General features: G+C 41.4%; 1 protein-coding gene across 1 annotated transcript; it reads left to right on the top strand.

The window, feature by feature from the left end:
* The first annotated feature begins 257 nt into the window (after nt 1–257).
* On the top strand, nt 258–24240 carry LOC115135754 (SWI/SNF-related matrix-associated actin-dependent regulator of chromatin subfamily A member 5-like). The gene is made up of 24 exons (XM_029670812.2): nt 258–403; nt 1273–1362; nt 1718–1884; nt 2065–2165; nt 2357–2457; nt 6744–6923; nt 7048–7203; nt 7338–7469; nt 8035–8103; nt 8959–9068; nt 9199–9425; nt 10570–10691; nt 10970–11122; nt 14621–14753; nt 15838–15983; nt 16677–16805; nt 17259–17369; nt 19267–19380; nt 20005–20127; nt 20262–20394; nt 20566–20684; nt 20928–21140; nt 21768–21878; nt 22104–24240. Exons 1-24 carry the CDS (start codon nt 347–349, stop codon nt 22170–22172), a joined length of 3066 nt encoding a protein of 1021 aa, XP_029526672.1. The 5' UTR covers nt 258–346; the 3' UTR covers nt 22173–24240.
* The last annotated feature ends 893 nt before the right edge of the window (nt 24241–25133 follow it).

The following is a 25133-nucleotide window of genomic DNA, read 5'->3' on the forward strand; positions in this document are numbered from 1 at the left end:
GCAAATATTGCAGTCAAAATGATCAATGCTTTGTAGTTATGTACCTTTTGTAATGTTATTTTATTTTTTGAGCTGCAGCCCATAGGTACAATGTATGAAATAATGAATTTAAATGTTTAAGTAACTTTAAACTATTACCGTTCTGATTTTATATTTAAAAAACGTACTGTAAGTCTAGTAAACATTTTTTGGGGGAACTTTTATTATGAAATTTAGCCGTTTGATAATGTGACCTTAATGTCGCTAGATTCACAATGCTCTATCTAATGACGTACCAAGCCTATTTGCTGTATAATAACTTACACAGTCTGGTCTAAAAACTCATGATAAGAACAAAGTCCACAGAATGTCAGATGAAGAGATTCCGTCAACTTCCAGAGAGCCTTTACCCGAAGATGAAGAGGTGAGCATTTGAAAGCAGACATCTTTTTTTCCAGAAATATGAGATAGAGTGTTAGTAGCTAGCTAGAAGTTTGCAGTATTGTTGATTTGGGGGGGAACATGGCGGGAAGGAGGCTTGCACATCTGCATAGCTCTCTACAGATGCTAGCTAACTAGATACCACCAGGTCAAACGCTGACCAGAAAACATTAGCTACAATGTTTTGTCGTCGTGCAGTTGAGAGTAATGTAGCCAATATTCCCGTAGACTTTTAAATCCTGCCAATTTCAGTCTGACGAGCCTTGGAGTCCCAGAGCAACCCCACTGACTGTATCTGTAGCTTGCCGTCTGTTTCACTTAGCCCAGGCAGCACACCGCACAGTCGCATGCAGCAAGACCAGCCCAGAGCAAATCAGCTGTCTACTTTCAACACTAGCTGCTTGTTGCGCTCTGGGGACTGTCAATTGGCTACAGTAGCTAACAATGTCATGTTTATGAAGAACAGGCGTGGTGAGGTGTACCAAACTGCTTGAACTTTAACATCGGTTCAATTGAAGGCATAACTTATTGCACACTTTATAATAAATAATATGTGAACGTGCTCAAAATGTATTATAATTGATTGTGCAACAAGCATCACATGTAGAAAACTTTCTCGACCGTCAACCATAAATCTGTATTGATTAAACGTATTATAGAATAATGTTGCATGAAGTCACAGGAAATGGTATACAATACACAGCTCATTCCCGTTTAAGATAACTGAAATTGCCATACAAATTTGTTTTAAATTGCACATTACGTTGATTAAATGTTAGTGAATCATATGCCAAATAAATATGTACAATTCAGTGAACATGTCATAAAGTAGTCTACTGTGTTTGTGCTCAGGCAAAAGACCCCCCATTTCAGCTGAAGCAACCTCCAAAGGCTTTGCCTAAGGCGGAGGGAGAGGTGGATCCAGAATACGAAGAGAAAAGGGTGAGACAAATTGCTTTGTCACAAACTTTCTATGGATTAATTTAAGATTTTAAAATGCAATTGCAAGTTGAATGATTACATTAGGGAGTATCACGTGACACAGATTAGTCACAGCATTGGTTAAATTCTGTGCCAGATATTTGAGAAAAACATAACATTTTTTTCCAACTTTTGCAATGGGCTCCCCACTGTGGTAAATGTGGGGAATTGCAGTGTGTAGTAGTGAGACTGCAGTGTATAGGGAGAATGTGAATGGCACAATTACAGTTAAGCATAACATTGATCTCATATCCTTACTAGTCAAAAACAACTTGTTGGTGTATTTCTGTATCCCCCCCCTGTCTTTTTACCATAGAAAACAGATAGAGCGAACCGGTTTGAGTTTCTGCTCAAGCAAACAGAACTCTTTGCCCACTTCATCCAGCCTGCGTCTCAGAAGTCTCCTACTTCACCCCTGAAAGTGAAACCTGGACGACCTCGCGTTAAACAGGATGAGAAACTAAATCTCCTCTCTGTTGGAGAGTATGTGGCTGCTGACTTGTTTTAAGAGTCTTGCCTTTATTTACAATTTTCTAAATGTCAGGTCTTTGTTATTGTAAATAAACAAGCTATATTGGTGAATAATCCATGAATAATAAACAATACAATCTGTTTACCGTTGTAGCAAAGCAAACTATTTGTCCGCCACCTGTGTTTTTACAGTAACCGCCACCGACGCACAGAACAGGAAGAAGATGAGGAGTTGTTATCTGAGAGCAGGAAGGCAGCTAACGTCTTGGTTCGCTTTGAAGAGTCCCCATCCTGTACGATGTTTTCATATAGCTTTTAAATGCTCATTTTAATAGTCAGCCCTCCATGTAAATGAACTGTAGCAGGTGCTGTAAATGTTGTATTCTAGCAGGTGTATACCTTTAATACTAATTAGCTCCCATTTGAGAACTGCTGATGATGATTTTTTTTTTCCATTAATGACCAAACTTTTTGTCTTTTCCAGATGTAAAAAATGGAGAGCTGAGAGACTACCAAATCAGAGGTCTCAACTGGATGATCTCCCTTTATGAAAATGGCATTAATGGAATCTTGGCTGATGAAATGGTAAAAATGACTGTAACTTAAACATATAATTAACAATAGTTCATGTTTACTTGCCTCCATTAGGTGCCAGAGCCATATATTGACATCCACACCAAGGATAATAAAGATAAACTATACATAACTATAAAACGTTGGCAAGCCTCCACACTAGAGGAAGGTTTATTGTTCTGCAGCAGGGGTGGGCAAACTTTTTGGCTTTAGGGCCACATCAGGATTTTGAAATTCAATGGAGGGCCAGAAAAAGAACAGTTATTTGAAAATATATAGGTCCATTATAAAATCTGCATACTTTCTATCTAGTTTTAGACGTTCGAGTGACGTTTTTTACACAAAACAATCATTTCCCAGCTCATCATTTTTACTCAAACCTCCCGCCTGTGTGGGCCGTAGTTTGCCAACCCCTGTTCTACACTCTAGGCTACACCTGTCAATCAACTGATTAACGCATCCTAATGCTAGAGGCGTCACTACAGGCCCTGGTTCAATTCCAGGCTGTATCATTACCATCTGTGATTGGGAGACCTATAGGGCGGCACAAAATTGGCCCAGCGTCGTCCGGGTTAGGGTTTGGCTGGGGTATGCCGTCATTGTAAATAAGAATTTGTTCTTAACTGACTTTCCTAGTTAAATAAAACATTTATAAAATACTGTGAAATGCTTACATACAAGCCCTTAACCAACAAACATTTTTTATAAACTAAAGTAAGAAAAAAAGTAATACAATAAAATTACAATAACGAGGCTTTATACAACAGGTGGGTCTAATCCTCAATGCTGATTTGTTTAAACCGCATTCCAGCCAGTGTCTATTCCACAAGTTACCACCTGCTAAATCTATGACTTTAAAATGTCTATTTACTCTGTTTCATCTGACTGCGCAATCCACTGTCTCATCTGCCCAGCCAGGTAATTTATAAACTTGATCTCCACTATAAAAAGCATCTAGACATTATCTCACATTTCAATTTAGACTAATATTTTGTTTTCAACAGCTGAGATTTGTATAAACCTTGCTGTCTGTCTTTCCAACATTTGCAACATTGTTTAAAAATTCAAATTAGATCTCCAGCTGTCCCATAGTAATGAGCGTGTTGAGACGAGACAGACAGGCAGCATTTCTCAGCCAGTCGAAATCATGAGTCAGCTTTCATAATGACTCCCAACACCATCATTAGGTTTGCTGACGACACAACATTGGTAGGCTTGATCACCGCCAATGATGAGACAGCCTATAGGGAGGAGGTCAGAGACCTGGCAGCGTGGTGCCAGGACAACCACCTCTCCCTCATCGTGAGCAAGACAAAGGAGATGATCGTGGACTACAGGAAAAGGAGGGCCGAACATGCCTCCATTCACATCGACAAGGCTGTAGTGGAGCGGATTGAGAGTTTCAAGTTCCTTGGTGTCCATATCACCAACAAACTATCATGGTCGAAACACACCAAGTCAGTCTTGAAGAGGGCACGACAACACCTTTTCCCTCTGAGGAGACTGAAAAGATTTGGCATGGGTCCCCAGATCCTCAAAAAGTTCTACAGCTGCACCATCGAGACCATCCTGACCGGTTGTATCACCGCTTGGTATGGCAACTCCTCGGCATCCGACCGTAAGGCGCTACAGAGGGTAGTGCGTACAGCCCAGAACATCACTGGGGCCAAGCTTCCTGCCATCCAGGACCTATATACTAGGCAGTGTCAGAGGAAGGCCCAACAAATTGTCAAAGACTCCAACCACCCTAGTCATAGATTGTTCTCCCTGTCTAGGTCCAAAAGGCTCCTTAACAGATTCTACACCCAAGCCATAAGACTGCTGAATAGTTATTCAAATGGCCACCCAACTATTTATGTTGTTATTATACTGCTGCTACTCGCTGTTAATTATCTATGCATAGTCACTTTACCCCTATCTACAGTACATGTACAAATTACCTCGACTAACCTGTATCCCCACACATTGACTCGGTACCGGTACCCCTTCGATATTGTTATTTTATTGTTTTACTATTTGATTGTATTTTTTATTTTAGTTTATTAAGTAAATCTTTTCTTAACTCTATTTCTTGGTTAAGGGCTTGTCAGGAAGCATTTCACGTGAAGGTCTACCGACACCTGTTGTATTCAGTGCATGTGACAAATAACATTTCATTTGATCATTTTTAAGGATACCGGTATATACAAAGAAATGTCAATTGAAAAAAGGTCAAACGAAACGAAGTGCAGCTAGTTTGCAGTCTTTCCAGCTTCAGTTTGAAGTGATTGTGTTCGCTCTGTTGGCTAGCTCCTAGAATAACAGTGTCCTTTACTAGAGAGCACATTTTCTATGCCTGGCGAAATCGCGCCTCATTAGCTCATTGGATGTATCCAACTAAATGACTCTAGAAAACAGGTTAAACAAATGCAAATGCAGATACTCTTGGGATAAAGCAAGGGATAAAAAGATGCCAGCCAGTATGGCAATGGAACATTTTAGAATGAACGACTGGGTCGTGTCCATAGATACAGAACAAAAAGACTGAACGACTGGGTTGTGTCTCCGGTAGGGTTGCAAAAAATCCTGGATGTTTTTTTTGGTTTTCCCAAAATCCCGGATGGACAAGCGGTACCAGAGTGCCAAGTCTAGGTCCAAAAGGCTCCTTATTATTACCTCAATTACCTATTACCTCAATTATCTCGACTAACCTGTACCCCTGCACATTGATTCGGTAGCAGCAGCTTAAAAAAGGGGGTCAATGCAAATACAGTAGTCCAGGTAGCCATTTGATTAACTGTTCAGCAGGGGTAGAAGCTGTTAAGGAGCCTTTTGGACCTAGACTTGGCACTCTGGTACCGCTTGCCGTATGGTAGCAGAGAGAACAGTCAATGACTAGGGTGGCTGGAGTCTGACAAATTTTAGGGTCTGGTATAGAGGTCCTGGATGGCAGGAAGCTTTCCCCCAGTGATGTACTGCGTGATACGCACTACCCACTGTAGCGCCTTGCGGTTAGGCCATTCATTACAGGTGTAGGATCTTAATTTGAGCCAATTTGCTACAGCAGTAAAATAATCCTGCAGAAACAGTAAATGTTGATTTATAATGAATTTACATTTTTGTAGGGGTTGATGCATTATTTATGAGGGAAAATAAAGTCTGAAATTTCAAATTGGAAATGGCAAACTTCAGAAGCCTTTTTAACTTTTACGGGTTGGGTCCTAAACTGGCAAACCCAAATTCGTTCGACGGACTGCCAGATGGTGAAGCGTACTTCATCACTCCAGAGAATGAGCTTCCATTGCTCCCGAGTCCAATAGCGGCGAGCTTTACACCTCTCCAGCCGACACTTGGCATTGCACATGGTGATCTTAGGCTGCTCGGCGATGGAAACCCATTTCATGAAGCTCCCAATGAACAGCTCTTGTGCTGACTGATGTTGCTTCCAGAGGCAGTTTGGAACTTGGTAGTGAGTGTTGCAACCGACGACAGACGGTTTTTACGCACTACGTGCTTCAGCACTCGGTTGTCCCGTTCTCTGTGCTTGTGTGCCCTACCACTTCACCACTGAGCAGTTGTTGCTGCTAAACGTTTCCACTTCACAATAACAGCACTTACAGTTGACCGGGACAGCTTGTTGGAACTGACTTGTTGGAAAGGTAGCATCCTATGACGGTGTGACGTTGAGAGTCACTGAGCTCTTCAGTAAGGCCATTCTACTGCCAATGTTTGTCTATGGAGATTGCATGGCTGTGTGGTCGATTTTATACACCTGTCAGCAACTGGTGTGGCTGAAATAGCCGAATCCACTAATTTGAAGGGGTGTCCACATACTTTTCTATATGGTGTACATAGGAAAATATGGGCTTCTTCTGACATTGAGATGCGCTGTCTGTCGTGGATCATTAGTCTTCGAAGTCGTCCTATAATTTATGTGGATACCAATATGCTTACATGCCCATTTATTCAGAAAAGCTCACCGCACACTCTGCCTCTCCCCTCTGAGTGGCTATTCCTTGCTAACCTAACCTTTAATAGAACGTATTTTGGATTGTTTTTTGACGTTGTACTGTTGGGGAGACTGGGATAAAATCACACAAAGTTATCCCAACGATAGCTATTGTTTTCCACTGTTTTTATAGTTATTGTTGTAGTGTGGACGCTGCTGTTCACTTGAATTATAAAAACTTTAAAACATTTTTTTATTGTTATTGTCCTTGGTGTGGATGGCCCTTAAGTGTCTGGTAAGTGCTACTAGTTGTGAGTCAATCTTATGCGCTGTATGTAAGACAGGTTGTTTATTTGTTTATTGACCACAGGGCTTGGGGAAGACCCTCCAAACCATTGCGTTGCTGGGATACCTGAAGCATTACAGGAACATTCCAGGCCCCCACATGGTTCTGGTTCCCAAATCAACGCTACACAACTGGATGAATGAGTTCAAACGCTGGGTACCAACCCTTAAGGCAGTCTGTCTCATCGGGGACAAGGATGCAAGAGTATGTCCTGTTTTTTCTCTTGATTGACACTGATTAAACATCCCTTTTCATAAATCATTTTCAGGTGGGTAGGTAACTAAGACCACTAATGACTCCTTTGACAAATGTTCTCCTTATTCACCAGGCGGCTTTCATCCGTGATGTCATGATGCCAGGGGAATGGGATGTTTGCGTCACATCCTATGAGATGGTCATCAGAGAGAAATCTGTCTTCAAGAAGTTCAACTGGAGATACCTTGTCATTGACGAAGCTCATAGGATAAAAAATGAGAAGTCTAAGGTATGAACTCAAATTAAAATCATTTAGGGATAAAACAGGTTTCTTTTTCTACTTTTCAATTAATGAAGTTTGGCCTATACACAATAATTTTTAATGATTTTTATGTAACCTTTACATGAATCCTGTGTTGTCAGCTCTCAGAGATTGTCCGTGAGTTCAAAACCACCAACCGTCTCCTCCTGACTGGAACACCTCTGCAGAACAACCTCCATGAGCTGTGGTCACTCCTCAACTTCCTGCTGCCTGATGTCTTCAACTCTGCCAATGTGAGTCCTGCCTCTGTTTGTTCTCTCCATGTATTCCTCTTGTAGTGATATTCCTCTCGTTTAGATTCATGTGACTGGAATACCAAATCGAGGAAGAAAGAAATTCATATTTCGCTCCAGGCAAAAGGAACCGCATTCTTTTGTTGTTTTGTATCAAAAGACCCTCCAGCAGTATCTTAATGTTTTTTGTTGTTCCATTTATATCACCAAGTTTCAATTCGCTTCAGTCAATCACTGAGCTCCTCAGCCCCACCTGACATGCTTCTTGTCTTTCCATGATGTGTCAGAGGGAAAGGTAGCCCCGAGCATAGGCTTCCCCCCTCAGGCACTGCTCTGTTCTATTGTCAGTTCCTCCCAATTTGTCTGGGATCCCTCCCCCCAGTGACCCCCAGAGGCAGTAGCTGATCATATGTATCCTGTCCTTTTCTCTAACACAATCCTCTCTACAACCGAAGCCAAAGCAGAATCATCTTTTCCTTTTTTTTCCCCTCTAGAATAACTTTTGCACTTTCATGGAAAATCTATGTGTTAAAAACAAAATGAACCTTTTTTTTTAAATTCTCAGGACTTTGATTCTTGGTTTGACACCAACAACTGTCTGGGGGACCAGAAGCTGGTGGAGCGTCTGCATGCGGTAAGCTGTGTTTCACACTTCCATTACGTTCAGAGTTCACTGCACATTCCTTCTTATCTATATTTATTTTTAGTATACATAATACATCCCGAGTGGCACAGCGGTCTAAGGCACTGCATCTTAGTGCAAGAGGCGTCACTACAGTCCCTGGTTTGATTCCAGGCTGTATCACATCCGGCCGTGATTGGGAGTCCCATAGGGCGACGCACAATTGTCCCAACGTCGTCCGGGTTTGGCCGGGGTAGGCCATTATTGTAAATAAGAATTTGTTCTTAACTGACTTGCCTAGTTAAATAAAGGTTAAATAAAACACATTTTAAAAATGATATACACTGAGTGTACAAAACATTAAGAACACCTTTCTACTATTGCGTGGCACCCCCTTTTGCCCTCAGAACAGCCTCAATTTGTCAGGGCATGGACTCTACAAGAAAACATTCCACAGGGATGCTGGCTCATGTAGACTCCAATGCTTCCCATAGTTGTGTCAAGTTGGCTGGATGTCCTTTGGGTGGTGGACCATTCTTGATACACATGGCAAACTGAGTGTGAAAAACCCAGCAAAGTTGCAGTTCTTGACACAAATGGTACAGTTGGTACCTAATACCATGCCCTGTTCAAAGGCACTTAAATATTTTGTCTTGCCCATTCACCCTCTGAATGGCACACATAAACAATCCATGTCTCAAGACTTAAAAATCCTTCTTTAACCATTCGCCTCCCCTTCATCTACACGGACTGTGTATGTCATGGAAAGAGCAGGTGTTCTTAATGTTTTGTACACTCAGTGTATGTAAAGAAATACTTGTAATACATGGGTAAAAATAGATTAATTAAAGCATTTGCCTTGTTTAGGTGCTGAGGCCTTTCCTTCTGCGTCGCATTAAAGCTGAAGTGGAGAAAAACCTGCCTCCCAAAAAAGAGGTGAAGATTTACCTCGGACTGAGTAAGATGCAGCGAGAATGGTATGTGTTTGCTTCAAATACTTAGTACTTCCCAGTGTTGGCCATAGCTTTTGTTGGTTCAATGTTTCTACCTATGAAATTCAAGAAAATGAAATTCAAATGAAACAATGTTTTGTTCCAATTTTGTTAGGTACACACGGATTCTGATGAAGGACATTGACATCCTCAATTCTTCTGGAAAAACTGACAAGATGCGTCTCTTGAACATCCTGATGCAGCTGCGGAAGTGCTGCAACCACCCATACCTGTTTGATGGGGCCGAGCCTGGACCCCCCTACACCACCGACACTCACCTTGTAACCAACAGCGGCAAAATGGTGGCCCTGGACAAACTGCTGCCCAAAGTCCAGGAGCAAGGTGCTACATTCTCTCTGATCATTAAATGCTTTTACTGTAGTTTATCCCAACATAATAAGGGGGGTTAAACAAAAAATACATTATTCATGTAAATTTGATGTCTTTATCTCAGAGCTTTGATCTGTGGTTGTTACTGTACATTTTCAGTTGTAACAGACTATGCAATAGGTTGTATATACAAACTCTGATAGATTGAAGTACATAATGATCCTTTAAAACCTCTTAAGGAACGTACTCTTTTTTTCAATTTTCGCCTAAAATGACACCCAAATCTAACTGCCTGTAGCTCTGGACCTGAAGCAAGGATATGCATATTCTTGATACTATTTGAAAGGAAAAACTTTGAAGTTTGTGGAATTGTGATATTAATCTAGGTGAATATAACACATTAGATCTGGTAAAGATAATACAAACAAAAACATATTTGAAATGCAAGAGAAAGGCCATACTTTCAGATAAGAGTCTAGGTGTAATTTAGATGTTGGCCACCAGATGACAGCAGTGTGTGTGCAAAGTCAGACTGAGCCAGTGAATTACATTACTGCACAATATTTTGTCTGCCAGGAGTTTGCCCAAATATGCTGAATTGGTCAATTGATAGATTTTCAAGTACATAACTATAGAGAACATTCAAAAATGCTATGGTAAAAAAACAAATTAAAGTTTACACTCTCCCAGGAATGTCATACATGATGGATCATTAGCATATACACAAACTTTCACATCTAGGTGGTGAGGTGAGTGTGGAGCCATAGACAGCAGTGGGGTCAAACTGTAGACCCCAGTTACTACATTTGAACATAAAAAATTATTTTAACAAACAAAACGATGTTACATTTTATCTCTGGGACCCTCAGAATGACAAATCAGACACCCATCTCGTAGAGGTTAAAAGGGTAAGGACAACCTCATAGGATGCAGGCTCAAAGGTTTGCATTTTGTTGAAGGATATCAGGATTCACATGTAGAATTTCATTTTTTTTCATGAAGCTTTCATGATGAGACGTTCATTTGACAATCAAATGAGTCATGCTCGTTTAGAATTAATCAAACCTTGCTGCATTTGAACTAGAGCTATGTGACCTGATATTGTATGCTGTTCTGTTCCCTAATGGAATGACTGTTTTGTCTCATTGGTTGCCAGGGTCTAGAGTCCTCATCTTCAGCCAGATGACCAGGGTCCTTGACATTCTTGAGGACTACTGCATGTGGAGAGGTTATGAGTACTGCCGTCTAGATGGGAACACTCCACACGAAGCCAGACAGGTACGGGGCATGACTTCAGCTGATGAGGCCTCATTGACCACAATCACAGGCTCCCATGGAAACCATAAGGAGCTGTATTGGAACAGTTCAATCAAACCTACCATGGTCGTGTTTTTGTAGTATCTTTATTTCAAAACACTGTACTTTGCCTATTGTGCTCGTACTGGCTGTGCTTGTAAAATTTGTGTAAAGTGTAATTACTTTAACTACATGAAACAAAACTGATATCTTAGATATTGTGTCTAACTAATGCATTAGCTTTATGGCCATGTTTCAAGGAAGCCATAGAGGCCTACAATGCTGACAACAGCAGCAAGTTCATTTTCATGTTGAGCACCAGAGCTGGAGGTCTGGGCATTAACTTGGCAACTGCAGACGTCGTCATCCTGTATGACTCCGACTGGAACCCTCAAGTGGATCTGCAAGCAATGGTGAGAAACATTTCAGTTGTGGCTTCCTTGGAAACGTACTTCTATATATATATATATATATACACTGTTCAAAAAAATAAAGGGAACACTTAAACAACACAATGTAACTCCAAGTCAATCACAATTCTGTGAAATCAAACTGTCCACTTAGGAAGCAACACTGATTGACAATAAATTTCACATGCTGTTGTACAAATGGAATAGACAACAGGTGGAAATTATAGGCAATTAGCAAGGCACCCCCAATAACGGAGTGGTTCTGCAGGTGATAACCACAGACCACTTCTCAGTTCCTATGCTTCCTGGCTGATGTTTTGGTCACTTTTGAATGCTGGCGGTGCTTTCACTCTAGTGGTAGCATGAGACTGAGTCTACAACCCACACAAGTGGCTCAGGTAGTGCAGCTCATCCAGGATGGCACATCAATGCGAGCTGTGGCAAGAAGGTTTGCTGTGTCTGTCAGCGTAGTCTCCAGAGCATGGAGGCGCTACCAGGAGACAGGCCAGTACATCAGGAGACGTGGAGGAGGCCGTAGGAGGGCAACAACCCAGCAGCAGGACCGCTACCTCCGCCTTTGTGCAAGGAGGAGCAGGAGGAGCACTGCCAGAGCCCTGCAAAATTACCTCCAGCAGGCCACAAATGTGCATGTGTCTGCTCAAACGGTCAGAAACAGACTCCATGAGGGTGGTATGAGGGCCCGACGTCCACAGGTGGGGGTTGTGCTTACATCCCAACACTGTGCAGAACGTTTGGCATTTGCCAGAGAACACCAAGATTGGCAAATTCGCCATTGGCACCCTGTGGTCTTCACAGATGAAAGCAGGTTCACACTGAGCACATGTGACAGTCTGGAGACGCCGTGGAGAACGTTCTGCTGCCTGCAACATCCTCCAGCATGACCGGTTTGGTGGTGGGTCAGTCATGGTGTGGGGTGGCATTTCTTTGGGGGGCCTCCATGTGCTCGCCAGAGGTAGCCTGACTGCCATTAGGTACCGAGATGAGATCCTCAGACCCCTTGTGAGACCATATGCTGGTGCGGTTGGCCCTGGGTTCCTCCTAATGCAAGACAATGCTAGACCTCATGTGGCTGGAGTGTGTCAGCAGTTCCTGCAAGAGGAAGGCATTGATGCTATGGACTGGCCTGCCCGTTCCCCAGACCTGAATCCAATTGAGCACATCTGGGACAGCATGTCTCGCTCCATCCACCAACGCCACGTTGCACCACAGACTGTCCAGGAGTTGGCGGATGCTTTAGTCCAGGTCTGGGAGGAGATCCCTCAGGAGACCATCCGCCACCTCATCAGGAGCATGCCCAGGCGTTGTAGGGAGGTAAGTCGCTCTGGATAAGAGCGTCTGCTAAATGACTTAAATGTATGTAAATGTGGAGGCCACACACACTACTGAGCCTCATTTTGACTTGTTTTAAGGACATTACATCAAAGTTGGATCAGCCTGTAGTGTAGTTTTCCACTTTAATTTTGAGTGTGACTCCAAATCCAGACCTCCATGGGTTGATAAATTTGATTTCCATTGATTTTGTGTGATTTTGTTGTCAGCACATTCAACTATGTAAAGAAAAAAGTATTTAATAAGAATATTTCATTCATTCAGATCTAGGATGTGTTATTTTAGTGTTCCCTTTATTTTTTTGAGCAGTATATATATATATATATATATATATATATATTCGTGTATTCACACCCCTTCACTTCTTCCACATTTTGTTACGTTACAGCCTTTTTTCTCATCAATCTACACAATACCCCATAATATCAAAGCAAAAACAGGTTTAGATTTTTTTTAGAACTGTATTAAGAATATAACTTAAATATGACATTTACATTAGTATTCAGACCCTTTACTCAGTACTTTGTTGAAGCACCTTTGGCAGCGATTACAGCCTTGAGTCTTCTTGGGTATGATGCTACAAGCTTGGTACACTTATATTTGGGGAGTTTCTCCCATTTTTCTCTGCAGATCTTCTCAAGCTCTGTCATGTTGAATGGGTAGCTTCACTGCACAGCTATTTTCAGGTCTCTCCAGAGATGTTCGATCGGGTTCAAGTCCGGGCTCTGGCTAGCCCACTCAAGGACATTCAGAGCCTTGTCCCGAAGCCACTCCTGCGTTGTCTTGGATGTGTGCTTAGGGTTATTGTACTGTTGGAAGGTGAACCTTAGCCCCAATCTAAGGTCCTGAGTGCACTGAAGCAGGTTTTCATCAAGGATCTCTCTAGTTTGCTTAGTTTATCTTTCCCTCGATCCTGACTAGTCTCCTAGTCCCTGCCACTGAAAAACATCCCCACAGCATGATGCTGCCACCACCAGGCTTCACCGTAGGGATGGTGCCAGGTTTCCTCCAGACGTGACGCTTGGCATTCAGGCCAAAGAGTTCAATTTTGGTTTCATCAGACCAGAGAATCTTGTTTCTCATGTTCTGTGAGTCCTTTGGTTGCCTTTTGGCAAACTCCAAGCAGGCTGTGATGTGCCTTTTACTGAGGAATGGCTTCCGTCTGCTCACTCTACCATAAAGGCCTGATTGGTGGAGTGCTGCAGAGATGGTTGTCCTTCTGGAAGGTTCTCCCATTTCTACAGAGGAACTCTGGAGCTCTGTCAGAGTGACCATTGGGTTCTTGGTCACCTCCCTGACCAAGGCCCTTCTCCCCCGATTGCTCAGTTTGGCTGGGCGGCCAGCTCTAGGAAGAGTTTTGGTGGTTCCAAACTTCTTCAATTTAAGAATGATAGAGGCCACTGTGTTCTTGGGGACCTTCAATGCTGCAGAAATGTTTTGGTAACCTTCCCCACACCTGTGCTTCGACACAATCCTGTCTCGGAGATCTACGGACAATTCCTTTAACCTCATCGCTTGTTTTTGCTCTGACATGCACTGTCAACTGTGGGACCTTATATAGACTGGTGTGTGCCTTTCCAAATCATGTCCAATCAATTGAATTTACCACAGGTGGACTCCAATTAAGTTGTAAAAACAGCTCAAGGAGGATTAATGGAAACACCTGAGCTCAATTTCGAGTCTCATAGCAAAGGGTCTGAATACTTATGTAAATAAGGTATTTCTGTTTTGTTTTTTTAAATACATTTTCAAAAATATCACCTGTTTTCACTTTGTCATTATGGGGTATTGTGTGTTGATTGATGAGGGATTTTAGTTTTTTTTTTTTTACATCAATTTTAGAATAAGGCTGTAACATAACAAATGTGGAAAAAGGAAGGGGTCTGAACTTTTTGAAAGCACTGTATATTAAGCATTTGGAAAAGTAATTATTAGTCAGTATTAAATTAAAGTAAATATGACTTAGTCATTATTAGTAAGAATTTCACACATAAGTGACTAATACTATGTCATGCATACACAAATACTAGTAATGTTAGTTCATAACACTGGCTTGTATCTTGTCTTTTACTTTTAAAAAGTGTCTTGTTTCAAAGAAATAGACACCTCCATACACTGAGGCAATCAGTGTGTTTGTTTTTGCCTCTCTAGGACAGGGCTCATAGAATTGGTCAGAAGAAACCAGTGCGTGTGTTCCGCCTCATCACTGATAATACAGTCGAAGAGAGGATTGTAGAGAGAGCTGAGATGAAGTTGAGGCTAGACTCCATTGTTATACAACAAGGTATTCAGCATGGTTTTAATTTGCAACTTCGTGGTTTGTCATTCCATGGCTTTCAAATCCATGTAGATCATATATAATTACTAGAGGGGTTATGTCATAAACCCTCAAAGTTCCATAATGGGGTGAAATTTGCAGCCAGCTTGGTCAGGAAGAAATCCAAAACCAGTCTAATTGGAATGAATGGCAGTAGAGGCATAATGTAGGTGATGCATTTCCTGCTTTTACTTACACAGGAAAATAAAAGTAAGGCATGTGATGTATCAGAAATGATGTAACGGAATTATAGTCAACATAAAATATTGTCATATTATAATTACAGTATGGAGTTTTATACACATTTTCTGGATAAACAGCATCTAAAATATATGTAAACAGTCCATAACTGTCTCATGTTTTGATTTCTTGGAAAGCTGAGTGCTATTATATGATACAATATCAGTACTTGCTGCATTTATAACTCATCCAAGTCCTATTCAGTGCCTTGGGTGTGAGAAAAGAGCTTTACAAATTAAATGAATTATTGTTATTATGAACTGATCTGAGCCTGTGTATGGCTGTGGATTGACTGCATTGTTTGAATGGAATGTTGGCATATTGGCAGCTGATTCCTCTAAAACTGCCTGGCTAGCTAGTTAACACACAGTGCAGATACTTTCTTCACATTCATTGTTTTTCACAATATTTTATCACAGCACTGACAAACTGTGGTTGACTAACTCCCTGACCAACATGGCTGACCTTTGGACCATCATAAGAAGGTTCATGTCCATTCTAGTATTCTAATTCCATGTTCAAATCCCTTAAATGTGTCCTTAACTTTTTGTTTTGTTTTTTTAAATGGTCTGACTCAGCAGACAGTACATCAGATTTGGATTTGTTATTGGGACAGGCAAGACAGACCTTGGTTTGGCTTGAGACAAAATTAGACCACACATATATGCTGTAGATGCATGCATGCATACATATACTTTAGTACTTTATAGAATGATCTAGACCCTGAGACATGGATGTAAGTGCCTGCTGCAGGGTCTTGTGCATTCAGTCCCACACCCCAACTACTTCTCACATCTTTTCAACTTTCCAGGGAGGCTGATGGAGCAGTCCAACAAGCTGGGGAAAGATGAGATGCTGCAGATGATCAGGCATGGGGCCACTCACGTCTTCGCCTCCAAAGACAATGAGCTCACGGACGAAGACATCAACACCATCTTAGAGAGGGGGGCAAAGAAGGTGAGTGAGGACCATGTGAAGGATCAGTACACAGTGTTTGGTTGACAGACTGGCTGCTTGGTTTTCTGTGCTAACCTGTTCACAATTGTCATACTTGAGCAAAAGTAAAGATACCTTAATAGAAAATGACGCAAATAAAAGTAAAAGTCACCCAGTAAAATACTTATTGGGTAAAAGTCTAAAAGTATTTGGTTTTAAATATACTTAAGCATCAAAAGTAAATTAATTGTGAAAATGTACTTCAGTATCAAAAGTAGAAGTATACATAATTTAATAATTATATTAAGAAAACCAGACAGCACTATTTTTTTTGTTTTATTTTATTTTACGGATATCCAGGGGCACGCTCCAACACTCAGACATAATTTACAAACAAAGCATGTGTAACAGAGGTAGTAGGGATGTTCTCTTGATAAGTGTGTGAATTGGACCATTTTCCTGTCTTGCTAAAAGCATTTGAAATGTATGAAAAAAGTACATTATTTTCTTTAGGAATGTAGTGGAGTAAAAGCAAAAGTACATTATTTTCTTTAGGAATGTAGTGGAGTAAAAGCAAAAGTACATTATTTTCTTTAGGAATGTAGTGGAGTAAAAGCAAAAGTAGTCAAACATATAAATAGTAAAGTACAGACCCCCCCAAATACTTTATTTTTACTTAAGTACTTTACACCACTGCCTTTTGACTTATCCTAGACAGCTGAGATGAACGAGCGCATGGAGTCTCTGGGAGAAAGCTCCCTCAGGAACTTCACTGTGGACACCGGAGGAGCAGAGACCAGCCTCTACAACTTTGAAGGGGAGGACTACAGAGAGAAGCAAAAGGTATTAAATTACTACATGTTTTGTCATGACTCAAGGTTAATAGCATCAAAGAGCATTTTGCATTGACATTTTAGTCATTTAGCAGACTCTCTTATTCAAGAGCGACTTACAGTAGTGAGTGCATTCTTTTTTGCTCTGGTCCCCTGTGGGAATCATACCCACAACCCTGGCATTGCAAGTGCCATGCTCAACCAACTGAGCAACTTGATATGGTACTGTACTTTGATTAGCTAAGTCCCTTGTGCCTCAGGTTGAATTTCATCTTAGATATTGAACTGTGTGACTACTGTGTGATAGAGGTAAAGATGGCATACAGAGTATACTATTCATAGATGCTTATGAAATACACTTATTTATTTTTTTAAACACCGTAACCATGAAATGCAGTGTGCATCATGTACTGTATGCTGAGTTGGTTCACCTTGTGAGGGATGGACTGGTCTTTTTTTGTAGCTGAGTATGATAGAATGGATTGAGCCTCCTAAAAGAGAGAGGAAAGCCAACTATGCGGTGGATGCCTACTTCAGAGAGGCCCTGCGTGTCAGTGAACCTCGTGCCCCCAAGGTAACGCCCACTCACAAACTGACACAGAAACCGCCAACTGCCTGGCTTTGCATCCCTGCTTATAAATGACATGCTTATTCAAGTGCTGTCCCAATCAGGGTTATTATACTAAAAACTGAAACTAAAATAAAAACAATTTAGTTAAATAAAACATTTCTGAAAAATGTTTGAAAAACTAAAACTATACTAAAACTATTATATTTGACTACAAAATTAACTTAAAGGAAAAACCATCAAATTATCTTTAGTTCATTTTTTTCTTGGACAAGGTTTTCAAGCTTCTAATGGGGATTTCTGGCTTCTGAATCTGGAGAGTAAATGCTGCTAGTAGATGCCGATGTTTCAAATAGGCCTAGCTTGTGCATCACTATCATTAGCTAACAGGGAAGAAATCCAAAGGCGCGCATTGAGTATATCTGGGCCAAGCTAGAACGGCTTGTGAAGTTGCTGCAGCCGTTCACAATCAAATCAAATCAAATCAAATTTATTTATATAGCCCTTCGTACATCAGCTGATATCTCAAAGTGCTGTACAGAAACCCAGCCTAAAACCCCAAACAGCAAACAATGCAGGTGTAAAAGCACGGTGGCTAGGAAAAACTCCCTAGAAAGGCCAAAACCTAGGAAGAAACCTGTAGAAACAATCTACACCGACCAACTTCAAACTGACAGCCAGTCGTAGTCTGATGTGGTGCCGTGCTTTCTCAACCTTGAGGCACACTTGCAGTCAATTACTATTGCAAAACAGTTGGCACAGGTCCTCCTGAAGTCAGTGTGAGCACTTCGCATGCATACTGAGTCTTCTGGCAGCCAATTTCGATCCATCCCCTGCAGCAGCTTGCTTGATGGACCCAAGTGTCTCTCTGTCACTTCGCTCAACAGACGGAGCCACTGATGAGGGAAGCAGAGTCTTTTGTACTTTAGCAAATCAGAGAGTACAGCCATGGGGCAGGAGTACCCCAAGAAGAATCCAAGATAAATCCAACAAGCATCTCGACCACAGTGCTTCATAAATATAGCTTTCTTGCATCGAGGATTGTGTCTGAGTTCACTGTCCCAAGAGTTAACCTGGCAGGGCATTAAGTGCCCCGTGTGAGCTGAGGAAATGCCTGGAAGAGGTGAAGGGGGGCATGTTTAGAGTCACCTCTCCAGTTCTGGCAGGCAAGGATGGCTGTTTATCCAAAGCTGTACCCTGTGGCACTGGATCTGGTTTCTGCCCCTGCATCCCAAGTGTTGGTGGAGAGAATATTCTCTGTCTGTGGACCACTGTCATCAGGCTTGAGAAACCGATCAACCACCTCACAAAATGTTCATATAAAAATCTAAAAACGAATAGAAATAAAAACCAACATTAAATCACAAAACTATAGTAACCGTGGTCCTCGTGTTCATGGAAGAGTTGCTAGTCAATCATTCGTAGGGTTGCAAAATAAACTACCAGAAATTTGGTAACATTCAAACTTTGGTAACTTCCAAACTGGTCGCAGTTGTGAAAAAAAGTCAATACTTGGAAGAATTGCAGAGTTAATTGAAAAGAATGCCTTTGTTGATTATATACTTTTTATGATAATTAGGCTATTTTCTCTTTAACCATATGGTCTGTCCACTAGAAACTCATGAGCAATATGGACACAGATAAAATAAATTAATACTATATATGAAAAATAAAAATGAGTTAAAGTATAAATGACCTAAATTGCCATAGATTACCTGTTCATTACCAAAATTATAGAAGATTCCGGTAACTTTGATATATTACCTGTAGCTTTGGAACTCTAATCATTCCTCTTGTTTCCCACTTGTTCCAAATAATGATGGTCAAGAAGTCAGAAGATGAAGAGGTACATATGTTAATCTTGCTCACCAGAACATGATTAATAATGATGAATATATTTCAGGCCCCACGTCCCCCCAAACAGCCCAACATCCAGGACTTCCAGTTCTTTCCCCCTCGCCTGTTTGAGCTGCTAGAGATGGAGATCCTTTTCTACAGGAATACTATAGGCTACAAGGTAAGACGGCTGTAGTTAAGTCGTTGTCTGATGGATAAATAAAGTGTGCCCATGTTGACATAGGTAGCGTTAAGCTTAGCCATTTATACTCATGTATTCTTGTTTCCTGCACATGGTATTGTGACTTGAATGTCCCTTCTTGCTGGTTCTACTTTACTGAAACAATTTACAAAGTTGAATATTTAAAAACAATATTTTGAAATCTGTTGGCTTGGGCTTTCACAGAGCCAACATATTAGTTGTGGGATGGTGAATAGAGCCCATAGAAGTGTGTCTCAACTCTGACATTTGTGAGCAGCATCCCAAGTGCTTAACTGTGCCAAGGCACTCGCTGCCAAGGCAGACTGCTGAACTGAGACAGATTGGAGCTTTTACTCCTCCACGGTGCCAGAACCACAGAACACAAATACACACACATTCCCCCTATGCCACCTGATCCCAGGGTACATCTGCTCAGTTCTGCCCAGTTAGCCTGGTTCCCCAACAGGCCTGTCTATCGCTTCACCCAGCCTTAGGGGTCTCTCGCCCAGCTTAATAGCGAGAGACAGAGCCATTCAGTGTTTTGTCTCATCAGAGGTTTATCTAATATGAGCTGTGTCCGTCCTCTCCACTGTGCTGCTGCAGGTGCCCAGGAGCCCTGACATTTCTAACTCTGCTCAGGTGCAGAAGGAGGAGCAGAGGAAGATCGACGAGGCAGGGCCCCTCAGTCCTGAGGAGACTGAGGAGAAGGAGAAGCTTCTTACACAGGTACTGGAGGGCGCTAGGCTAGACACAACTGTCTAAGATCCCTATAGTGTTTGTCACAAAAGGTGCCACATTATTGTACATGCTAATGCTTGTATCTAACAAATGCTGTGTTTGTGGTGAATCTTATTTCGCAGGGGTTCACAAGTTGGAACAAGCGAGATTTCAATCAGTTCATTAAAGCCAATGAGAAATATGGCCGTGATGACATCGACAACATCGCTCGGGAAGTTGAGGGGAAAAACCCTGAAGAAGTCATTGAATATTCTGGTAAGATACCGGAGGTCCTCATCATCATAATGATCATCATCTATTATTCCATTACAGTTGTTTACTAGAGACCTATTCTTGTATCTGTTTCAAATAACCATGGTTATTACAGCTTATTATCATTTTATATGCTCCACGCTAGTCTTTTCATACTCTTGTTTTATTTTCAAGCCATTTTCTGGGAGCGGTGCAATGAACTCCAGGATATTGAGAAGATCATGGCCCAGATGGAGCGTGGTGAGGCCCGCATCCAGAGGAGGATCAGCATTAAGAAGGCACTGGATGCTAAGGTCAACTACTTTACATAGATTTTCTAAATAAGTGCTCAAGTGTGTTGGATAGTGGCTGATAAGTATTTTTGTATTGATCTTTAAAATGAAATGATTGCCTCTCTAAAACATATTTCCCTTGTATATACTGTGGAAATTACTTATTTGAATGTGATACTAGCAACCTTTTATTTTGAGTATGCTCCAAGATGAATTCTTATTTTCAAATTGACCAAATGGAAATGTTGTCTTGATTCATTTCAGGTTGCGAGATACAAGGCCCCTTTCCACCAGTTGAGGATTCAGTATGGCACCAATAAAGGGAAGAACTACACGGAGGAGGAGGACAGGTTCCTGATCTGTATGCTTCACAAGATGGGCTTTGACAAGGAGAATGTTTATGAGGAACTCCGACAGTGTGTCCGGAACGCTCCACAGTTCAGATTTGACTGGTTCATCAAATCCCGAACTGCCATGGTACAGTACACCCTGAACAGTTTGACTATGTTCTAGCTGTTAGAAGGGTTCGTTGAGCAAACATGGGGACAGGTATTTGATATGACACCTGGACTGCCTCTGGGATAGTCAATAAACCCAGTTACAGTGTCTTAGTGTCCTACTTCTTTGCTTTCTCTGGACCCATCATAAAAACCTGTTTTATTACTTTTTATTATAGAAAATAGTACATTTGTAGTGAATTCAGAGATCATCTTGTTTGCTTGCCTGACATTTATAGTAGGTATGGCGGAATATAGAGTTGAATTTGTTTCAATGTGTTCCTCCTTTACAAGTTGAGATTTCATGGGACGAACGACTCCTATAGATTCAGTTTCATGCATCACTTGAATACAGAGACACTTATCTCTCTGGGGTTATTTTTCATTACTTTGTGCTTTTGACAAAGTGGTATGTTACATGAACTGTTTTGGTTATTGAAATGTCAATATTACGAACAAAAACTGTAATAACCACAGAAGAGCATATTGAATGAATATATATTTTTGTTGTTGCTACAAACAGACCGGCTGACAGAGAGGAACAGCAGACATACATTGTACTATTGTTTTCTTGTTCTCTGCTAACAGCTGTCTCTTGTTCCCCCAGGAACTCCAGCGACGTTGTAACACTCTCATCTCCCTCATCGAAAAAGAAAATATGGAGATTGAGGAAAAGGAGCGTGCTGAAAAGAAGAAAAAGACACCAAAAAGCCAGACGGTAATTGATCTTACCATTTCAAAAGAATAATATACAGATTTTAACAATTTGAATGTCCAAAATCCAACAGGTGTATTGGCTGACCATCTTGAGGATTCTGAACCATGTTACCATGACAAATGGATCAATACTCAAGTGTTAGAATATTAATATTTCATACATACATTGTAACATTCACACATAGACATGCAATTGATTTGATTCTAATGTCATTTTTATTCTAAGGCTCACAAAAGGAAGGCAGATGCATCATCAGAAGGCACAGGACGCAAAGAGAAGAAAGCGAGAGCCTGAAGATGTCATGTAATTAATGTAGCTCCCAGCAGGCCCAATCCTAACTTGAAAGATAAGTCATTTGATCATTTGATTTACGCACACAGTTCTCAAGTTAGGATTTGGCCCATCAAAAACAAACAGCATTAATCACCCACACAAAAATACAAAAACAACCTTCAATAGTTGTGGAAGTGTGGCTTCTCATTTTTAAGACATTTTGTATTACTCTTTTTTTGAAATTGTTTGATGACCTTTGAAACTCAGCATGCTATATGTAAACTCAGCAAAAAAAGAAATGTTCTCTCACTGTCAACTGTGTTTATTTTCAGCAACGTGTAAATATTTGTATGAACATAACAAGATTCAACAATTGAGACATAAACTGAACAAGTTCCACAGACATGTGACTAACAGAAATTGAATAATGTGTCCCTGAACAAAGGGGGGTGGGGGGGTCAAAATCAAAAGTAAGTCAATGCAGCTGGTGGCCATACCAGATACTAAGTACTGCAGTGCATCTCCTCATGGACTGCACCAGATTTGACAGTTGTTGCTGTGAGATGTTACCCCACTCTTCCACCAAGACACCTGCAAGCTCCTGGACATTTCTGGGGGGAATGGCCCTATTCCTAACCCTCTGATCCAACAGGTCTCAGACGTGTTCAATGGGATTGAGATCCGGGCTCTTCGCTGGCCATGGCAGAACACTGACATTCCTGTCTTGCAGGAAATCATGGACAGAACGAGCAGTATGGCTGGTGGCATTGTCATACTGGAGGGTCATGTCAGGATGAGCCTACATGAAGGGTACCACATGAGGGAGGAGGATGTCTTCCCAGTAACGCACAGCGTTGAGATTGCCTGCAATGACAACAAGCTCAGTCCAATGATGCTGTGACACATTGTCCCAGACCATGATGGACCCTCCATCTCCAAATCGATCCCGCTCCAGAGTACAGGCCTCGGTGTAACGCTCATTCCTTCGAAGATAAACACGAATCCAACCATCACCCCTGGTGATACAAAACTGCGACTCGTCAGTGAAGAGCACTATTTTGCCAGTCCTGTCTGGTCCATCGACGTTGTTGCCGGTGATGTCTGGTGAGGACCTGCCTTACAACAGGCCTACAAGCCCCCGGTCCAGCCTCTCTCAGCCTATTGCGAACAGTCTGAGCACTGATGGAGGGATTGTGCGTTCCTGGTGTAACTCAGGCAGTTGTTGTTGCCATCCTGTACCTGTCCCGCAGGGGTGATGTTTGGATGTACCAATCCTGTGCAGGTGTTGTTACACGTGGTCTGCCTCTGCGAGGACGATCAGCTGTCCGTCCTGTCTCCCTGTAGCGCTGTCTTCGGCATCTCACAGTACGGACATTGCAATGTATTGCCCTGGCCACATCTGCAGTCCTCATGCCTCCTTGCAGCATGCCTAAGGCAGGTTCACACAGATGAGCAGGTACCCTGGACATGTTTCTTTTGTTTTCTTCAGAGTCAGTAGAAAGGCCTCTTTAGTGTCCTCAGTTTTCATAATTGTGACCTTAATTGCCTACCGTCTGTAAGCTGTTAGTGTCTTAACGACCGTTCCACAGGTGCATGTTCATTAATTGTTTATGGTTCATTGAACAAGCATGGGAAAGTGTTTTAAACCCTTTACAATGAAGATCTGTGAAATTATTTGGACTTTTACAAACTATCTTTGAAAGACAGGGTCCTGAAAAGGGGACTTTTCTTTCTTTTATGCTGAGTTTATCTACGGATGTGTTTTGATTGTTTCATTTCTTGTGTAGTTGGCGTGGTGGTGAAATAGCAACCTTTGTATGTTTGTTTTTCCTCTATTTCTGTGCATGGCTGTTTTTGAAGACCTGTGTTTGACACATTGTTATTATGTTACATCAAGCGGTTCCCTGTATGCACCTTATATAACCTGTTGCTTTGCACATATCCTCAGATCATTTTATATTGAGTTTAATTCCATTGATCCTTTTAAACTATTTTAAGTGTTGGTATCTGAACAAAAAGTACCTGTTGTATTTTGCTTTTCCTGTACATTTTTTAAATGTATGAGTTCATTAAACAAAATCCAACCTTAGTTATACTGTACTTTACCTTTTTTTGAGAGTAACGTTTGTGTCACACAAAATCCCAGTTCACAATATATTAAACTCATCAAACTAAACTAAAGAAAGCTGTGAACCCAACAGTTGCAGATAGTATTACATAAGATAAGGGTATGTGTAAGTACAAATCTGGGTTGGCGGATGCCAGGAGAACGCTACCTGCCCCAATGCATAGTATCAACTGTAAAGTTTGGTGGAGGAGGAGTAATGGTCTGGGGCTGTATCTCATGGTTTGGGCTCGGCCCCTTAGTTCCAGTGAAGGGAAATCTTAATGCTACAGCATACAATGACATACTAGATTTTTCTGTGCTTCCAACTTTGTGGCAACAGTTTGGGGAAGGCCCTTTCCTGTTTCAGCATGACAATGCCCCAGTTCACAAAGCCAGGTCCATACAGAAATAGTTTGTTGAGATCGCTGTGGAAGACCTTGACTGGCCTGCACAGAGCCCTGACGTTAACCCCATTGAACACCTTTGGGATGAATTGGAACACCTATTGTGAGCCAGGCCTAATTGTCAAACATCAGTGCCAGACTTACTAATGTTTTATGGCTGAATTGAAGCAAGACTCTGCAGCAATGTTCCAAAAAGTTAATGGAAAGCCTTCCCAGAAGAGTGTAGGCTGTTATAGCAGCAAAAAGGGGGACTCCATATTAATGCCAATGATTTTGGAATGAGATGTTCGACGAACAGGTGTCAACATACTTTTGGTCATGTGGTATATATTGTATTGACACTGACAGCTGCAACATGCTGGACCCCCATTTTTGTTGGCATAAAATGTGTGTGGTTCCCCTTTTACAAATTCTAGAGCAATAATATGCTTCACTGAGCAATGATTAATCTAAGCTGCTCATTTATTATTG

Source organism: Oncorhynchus nerka, linkage group LG10, assembly GCF_034236695.1.
Source record: "Oncorhynchus nerka isolate Pitt River linkage group LG10, Oner_Uvic_2.0, whole genome shotgun sequence".
Classification (NCBI taxonomy): Eukaryota; Metazoa; Chordata; class Actinopteri; order Salmoniformes; family Salmonidae; genus Oncorhynchus; species Oncorhynchus nerka.

Coding starts and splice junctions, on each gene's coding strand:
- LOC115135754 (XM_029670812.2), top strand. CDS start 347: ATGTCAGATGAAGAGATTCCGTCAACTTCCAGAGAGCCTTTACCCGAA. Junction 404..1,272: donor CTTTACCCGAAGATGAAGAG/GTGAGCATTTGA, acceptor GTTTGTGCTCAG/GCAAAAGACCCCCCATTTCA. Junction 2,166..2,356: donor CTTTGAAGAGTCCCCATCCT/GTACGATGTTTT, acceptor TGTCTTTTCCAG/ATGTAAAAAATGGAGAGCTG.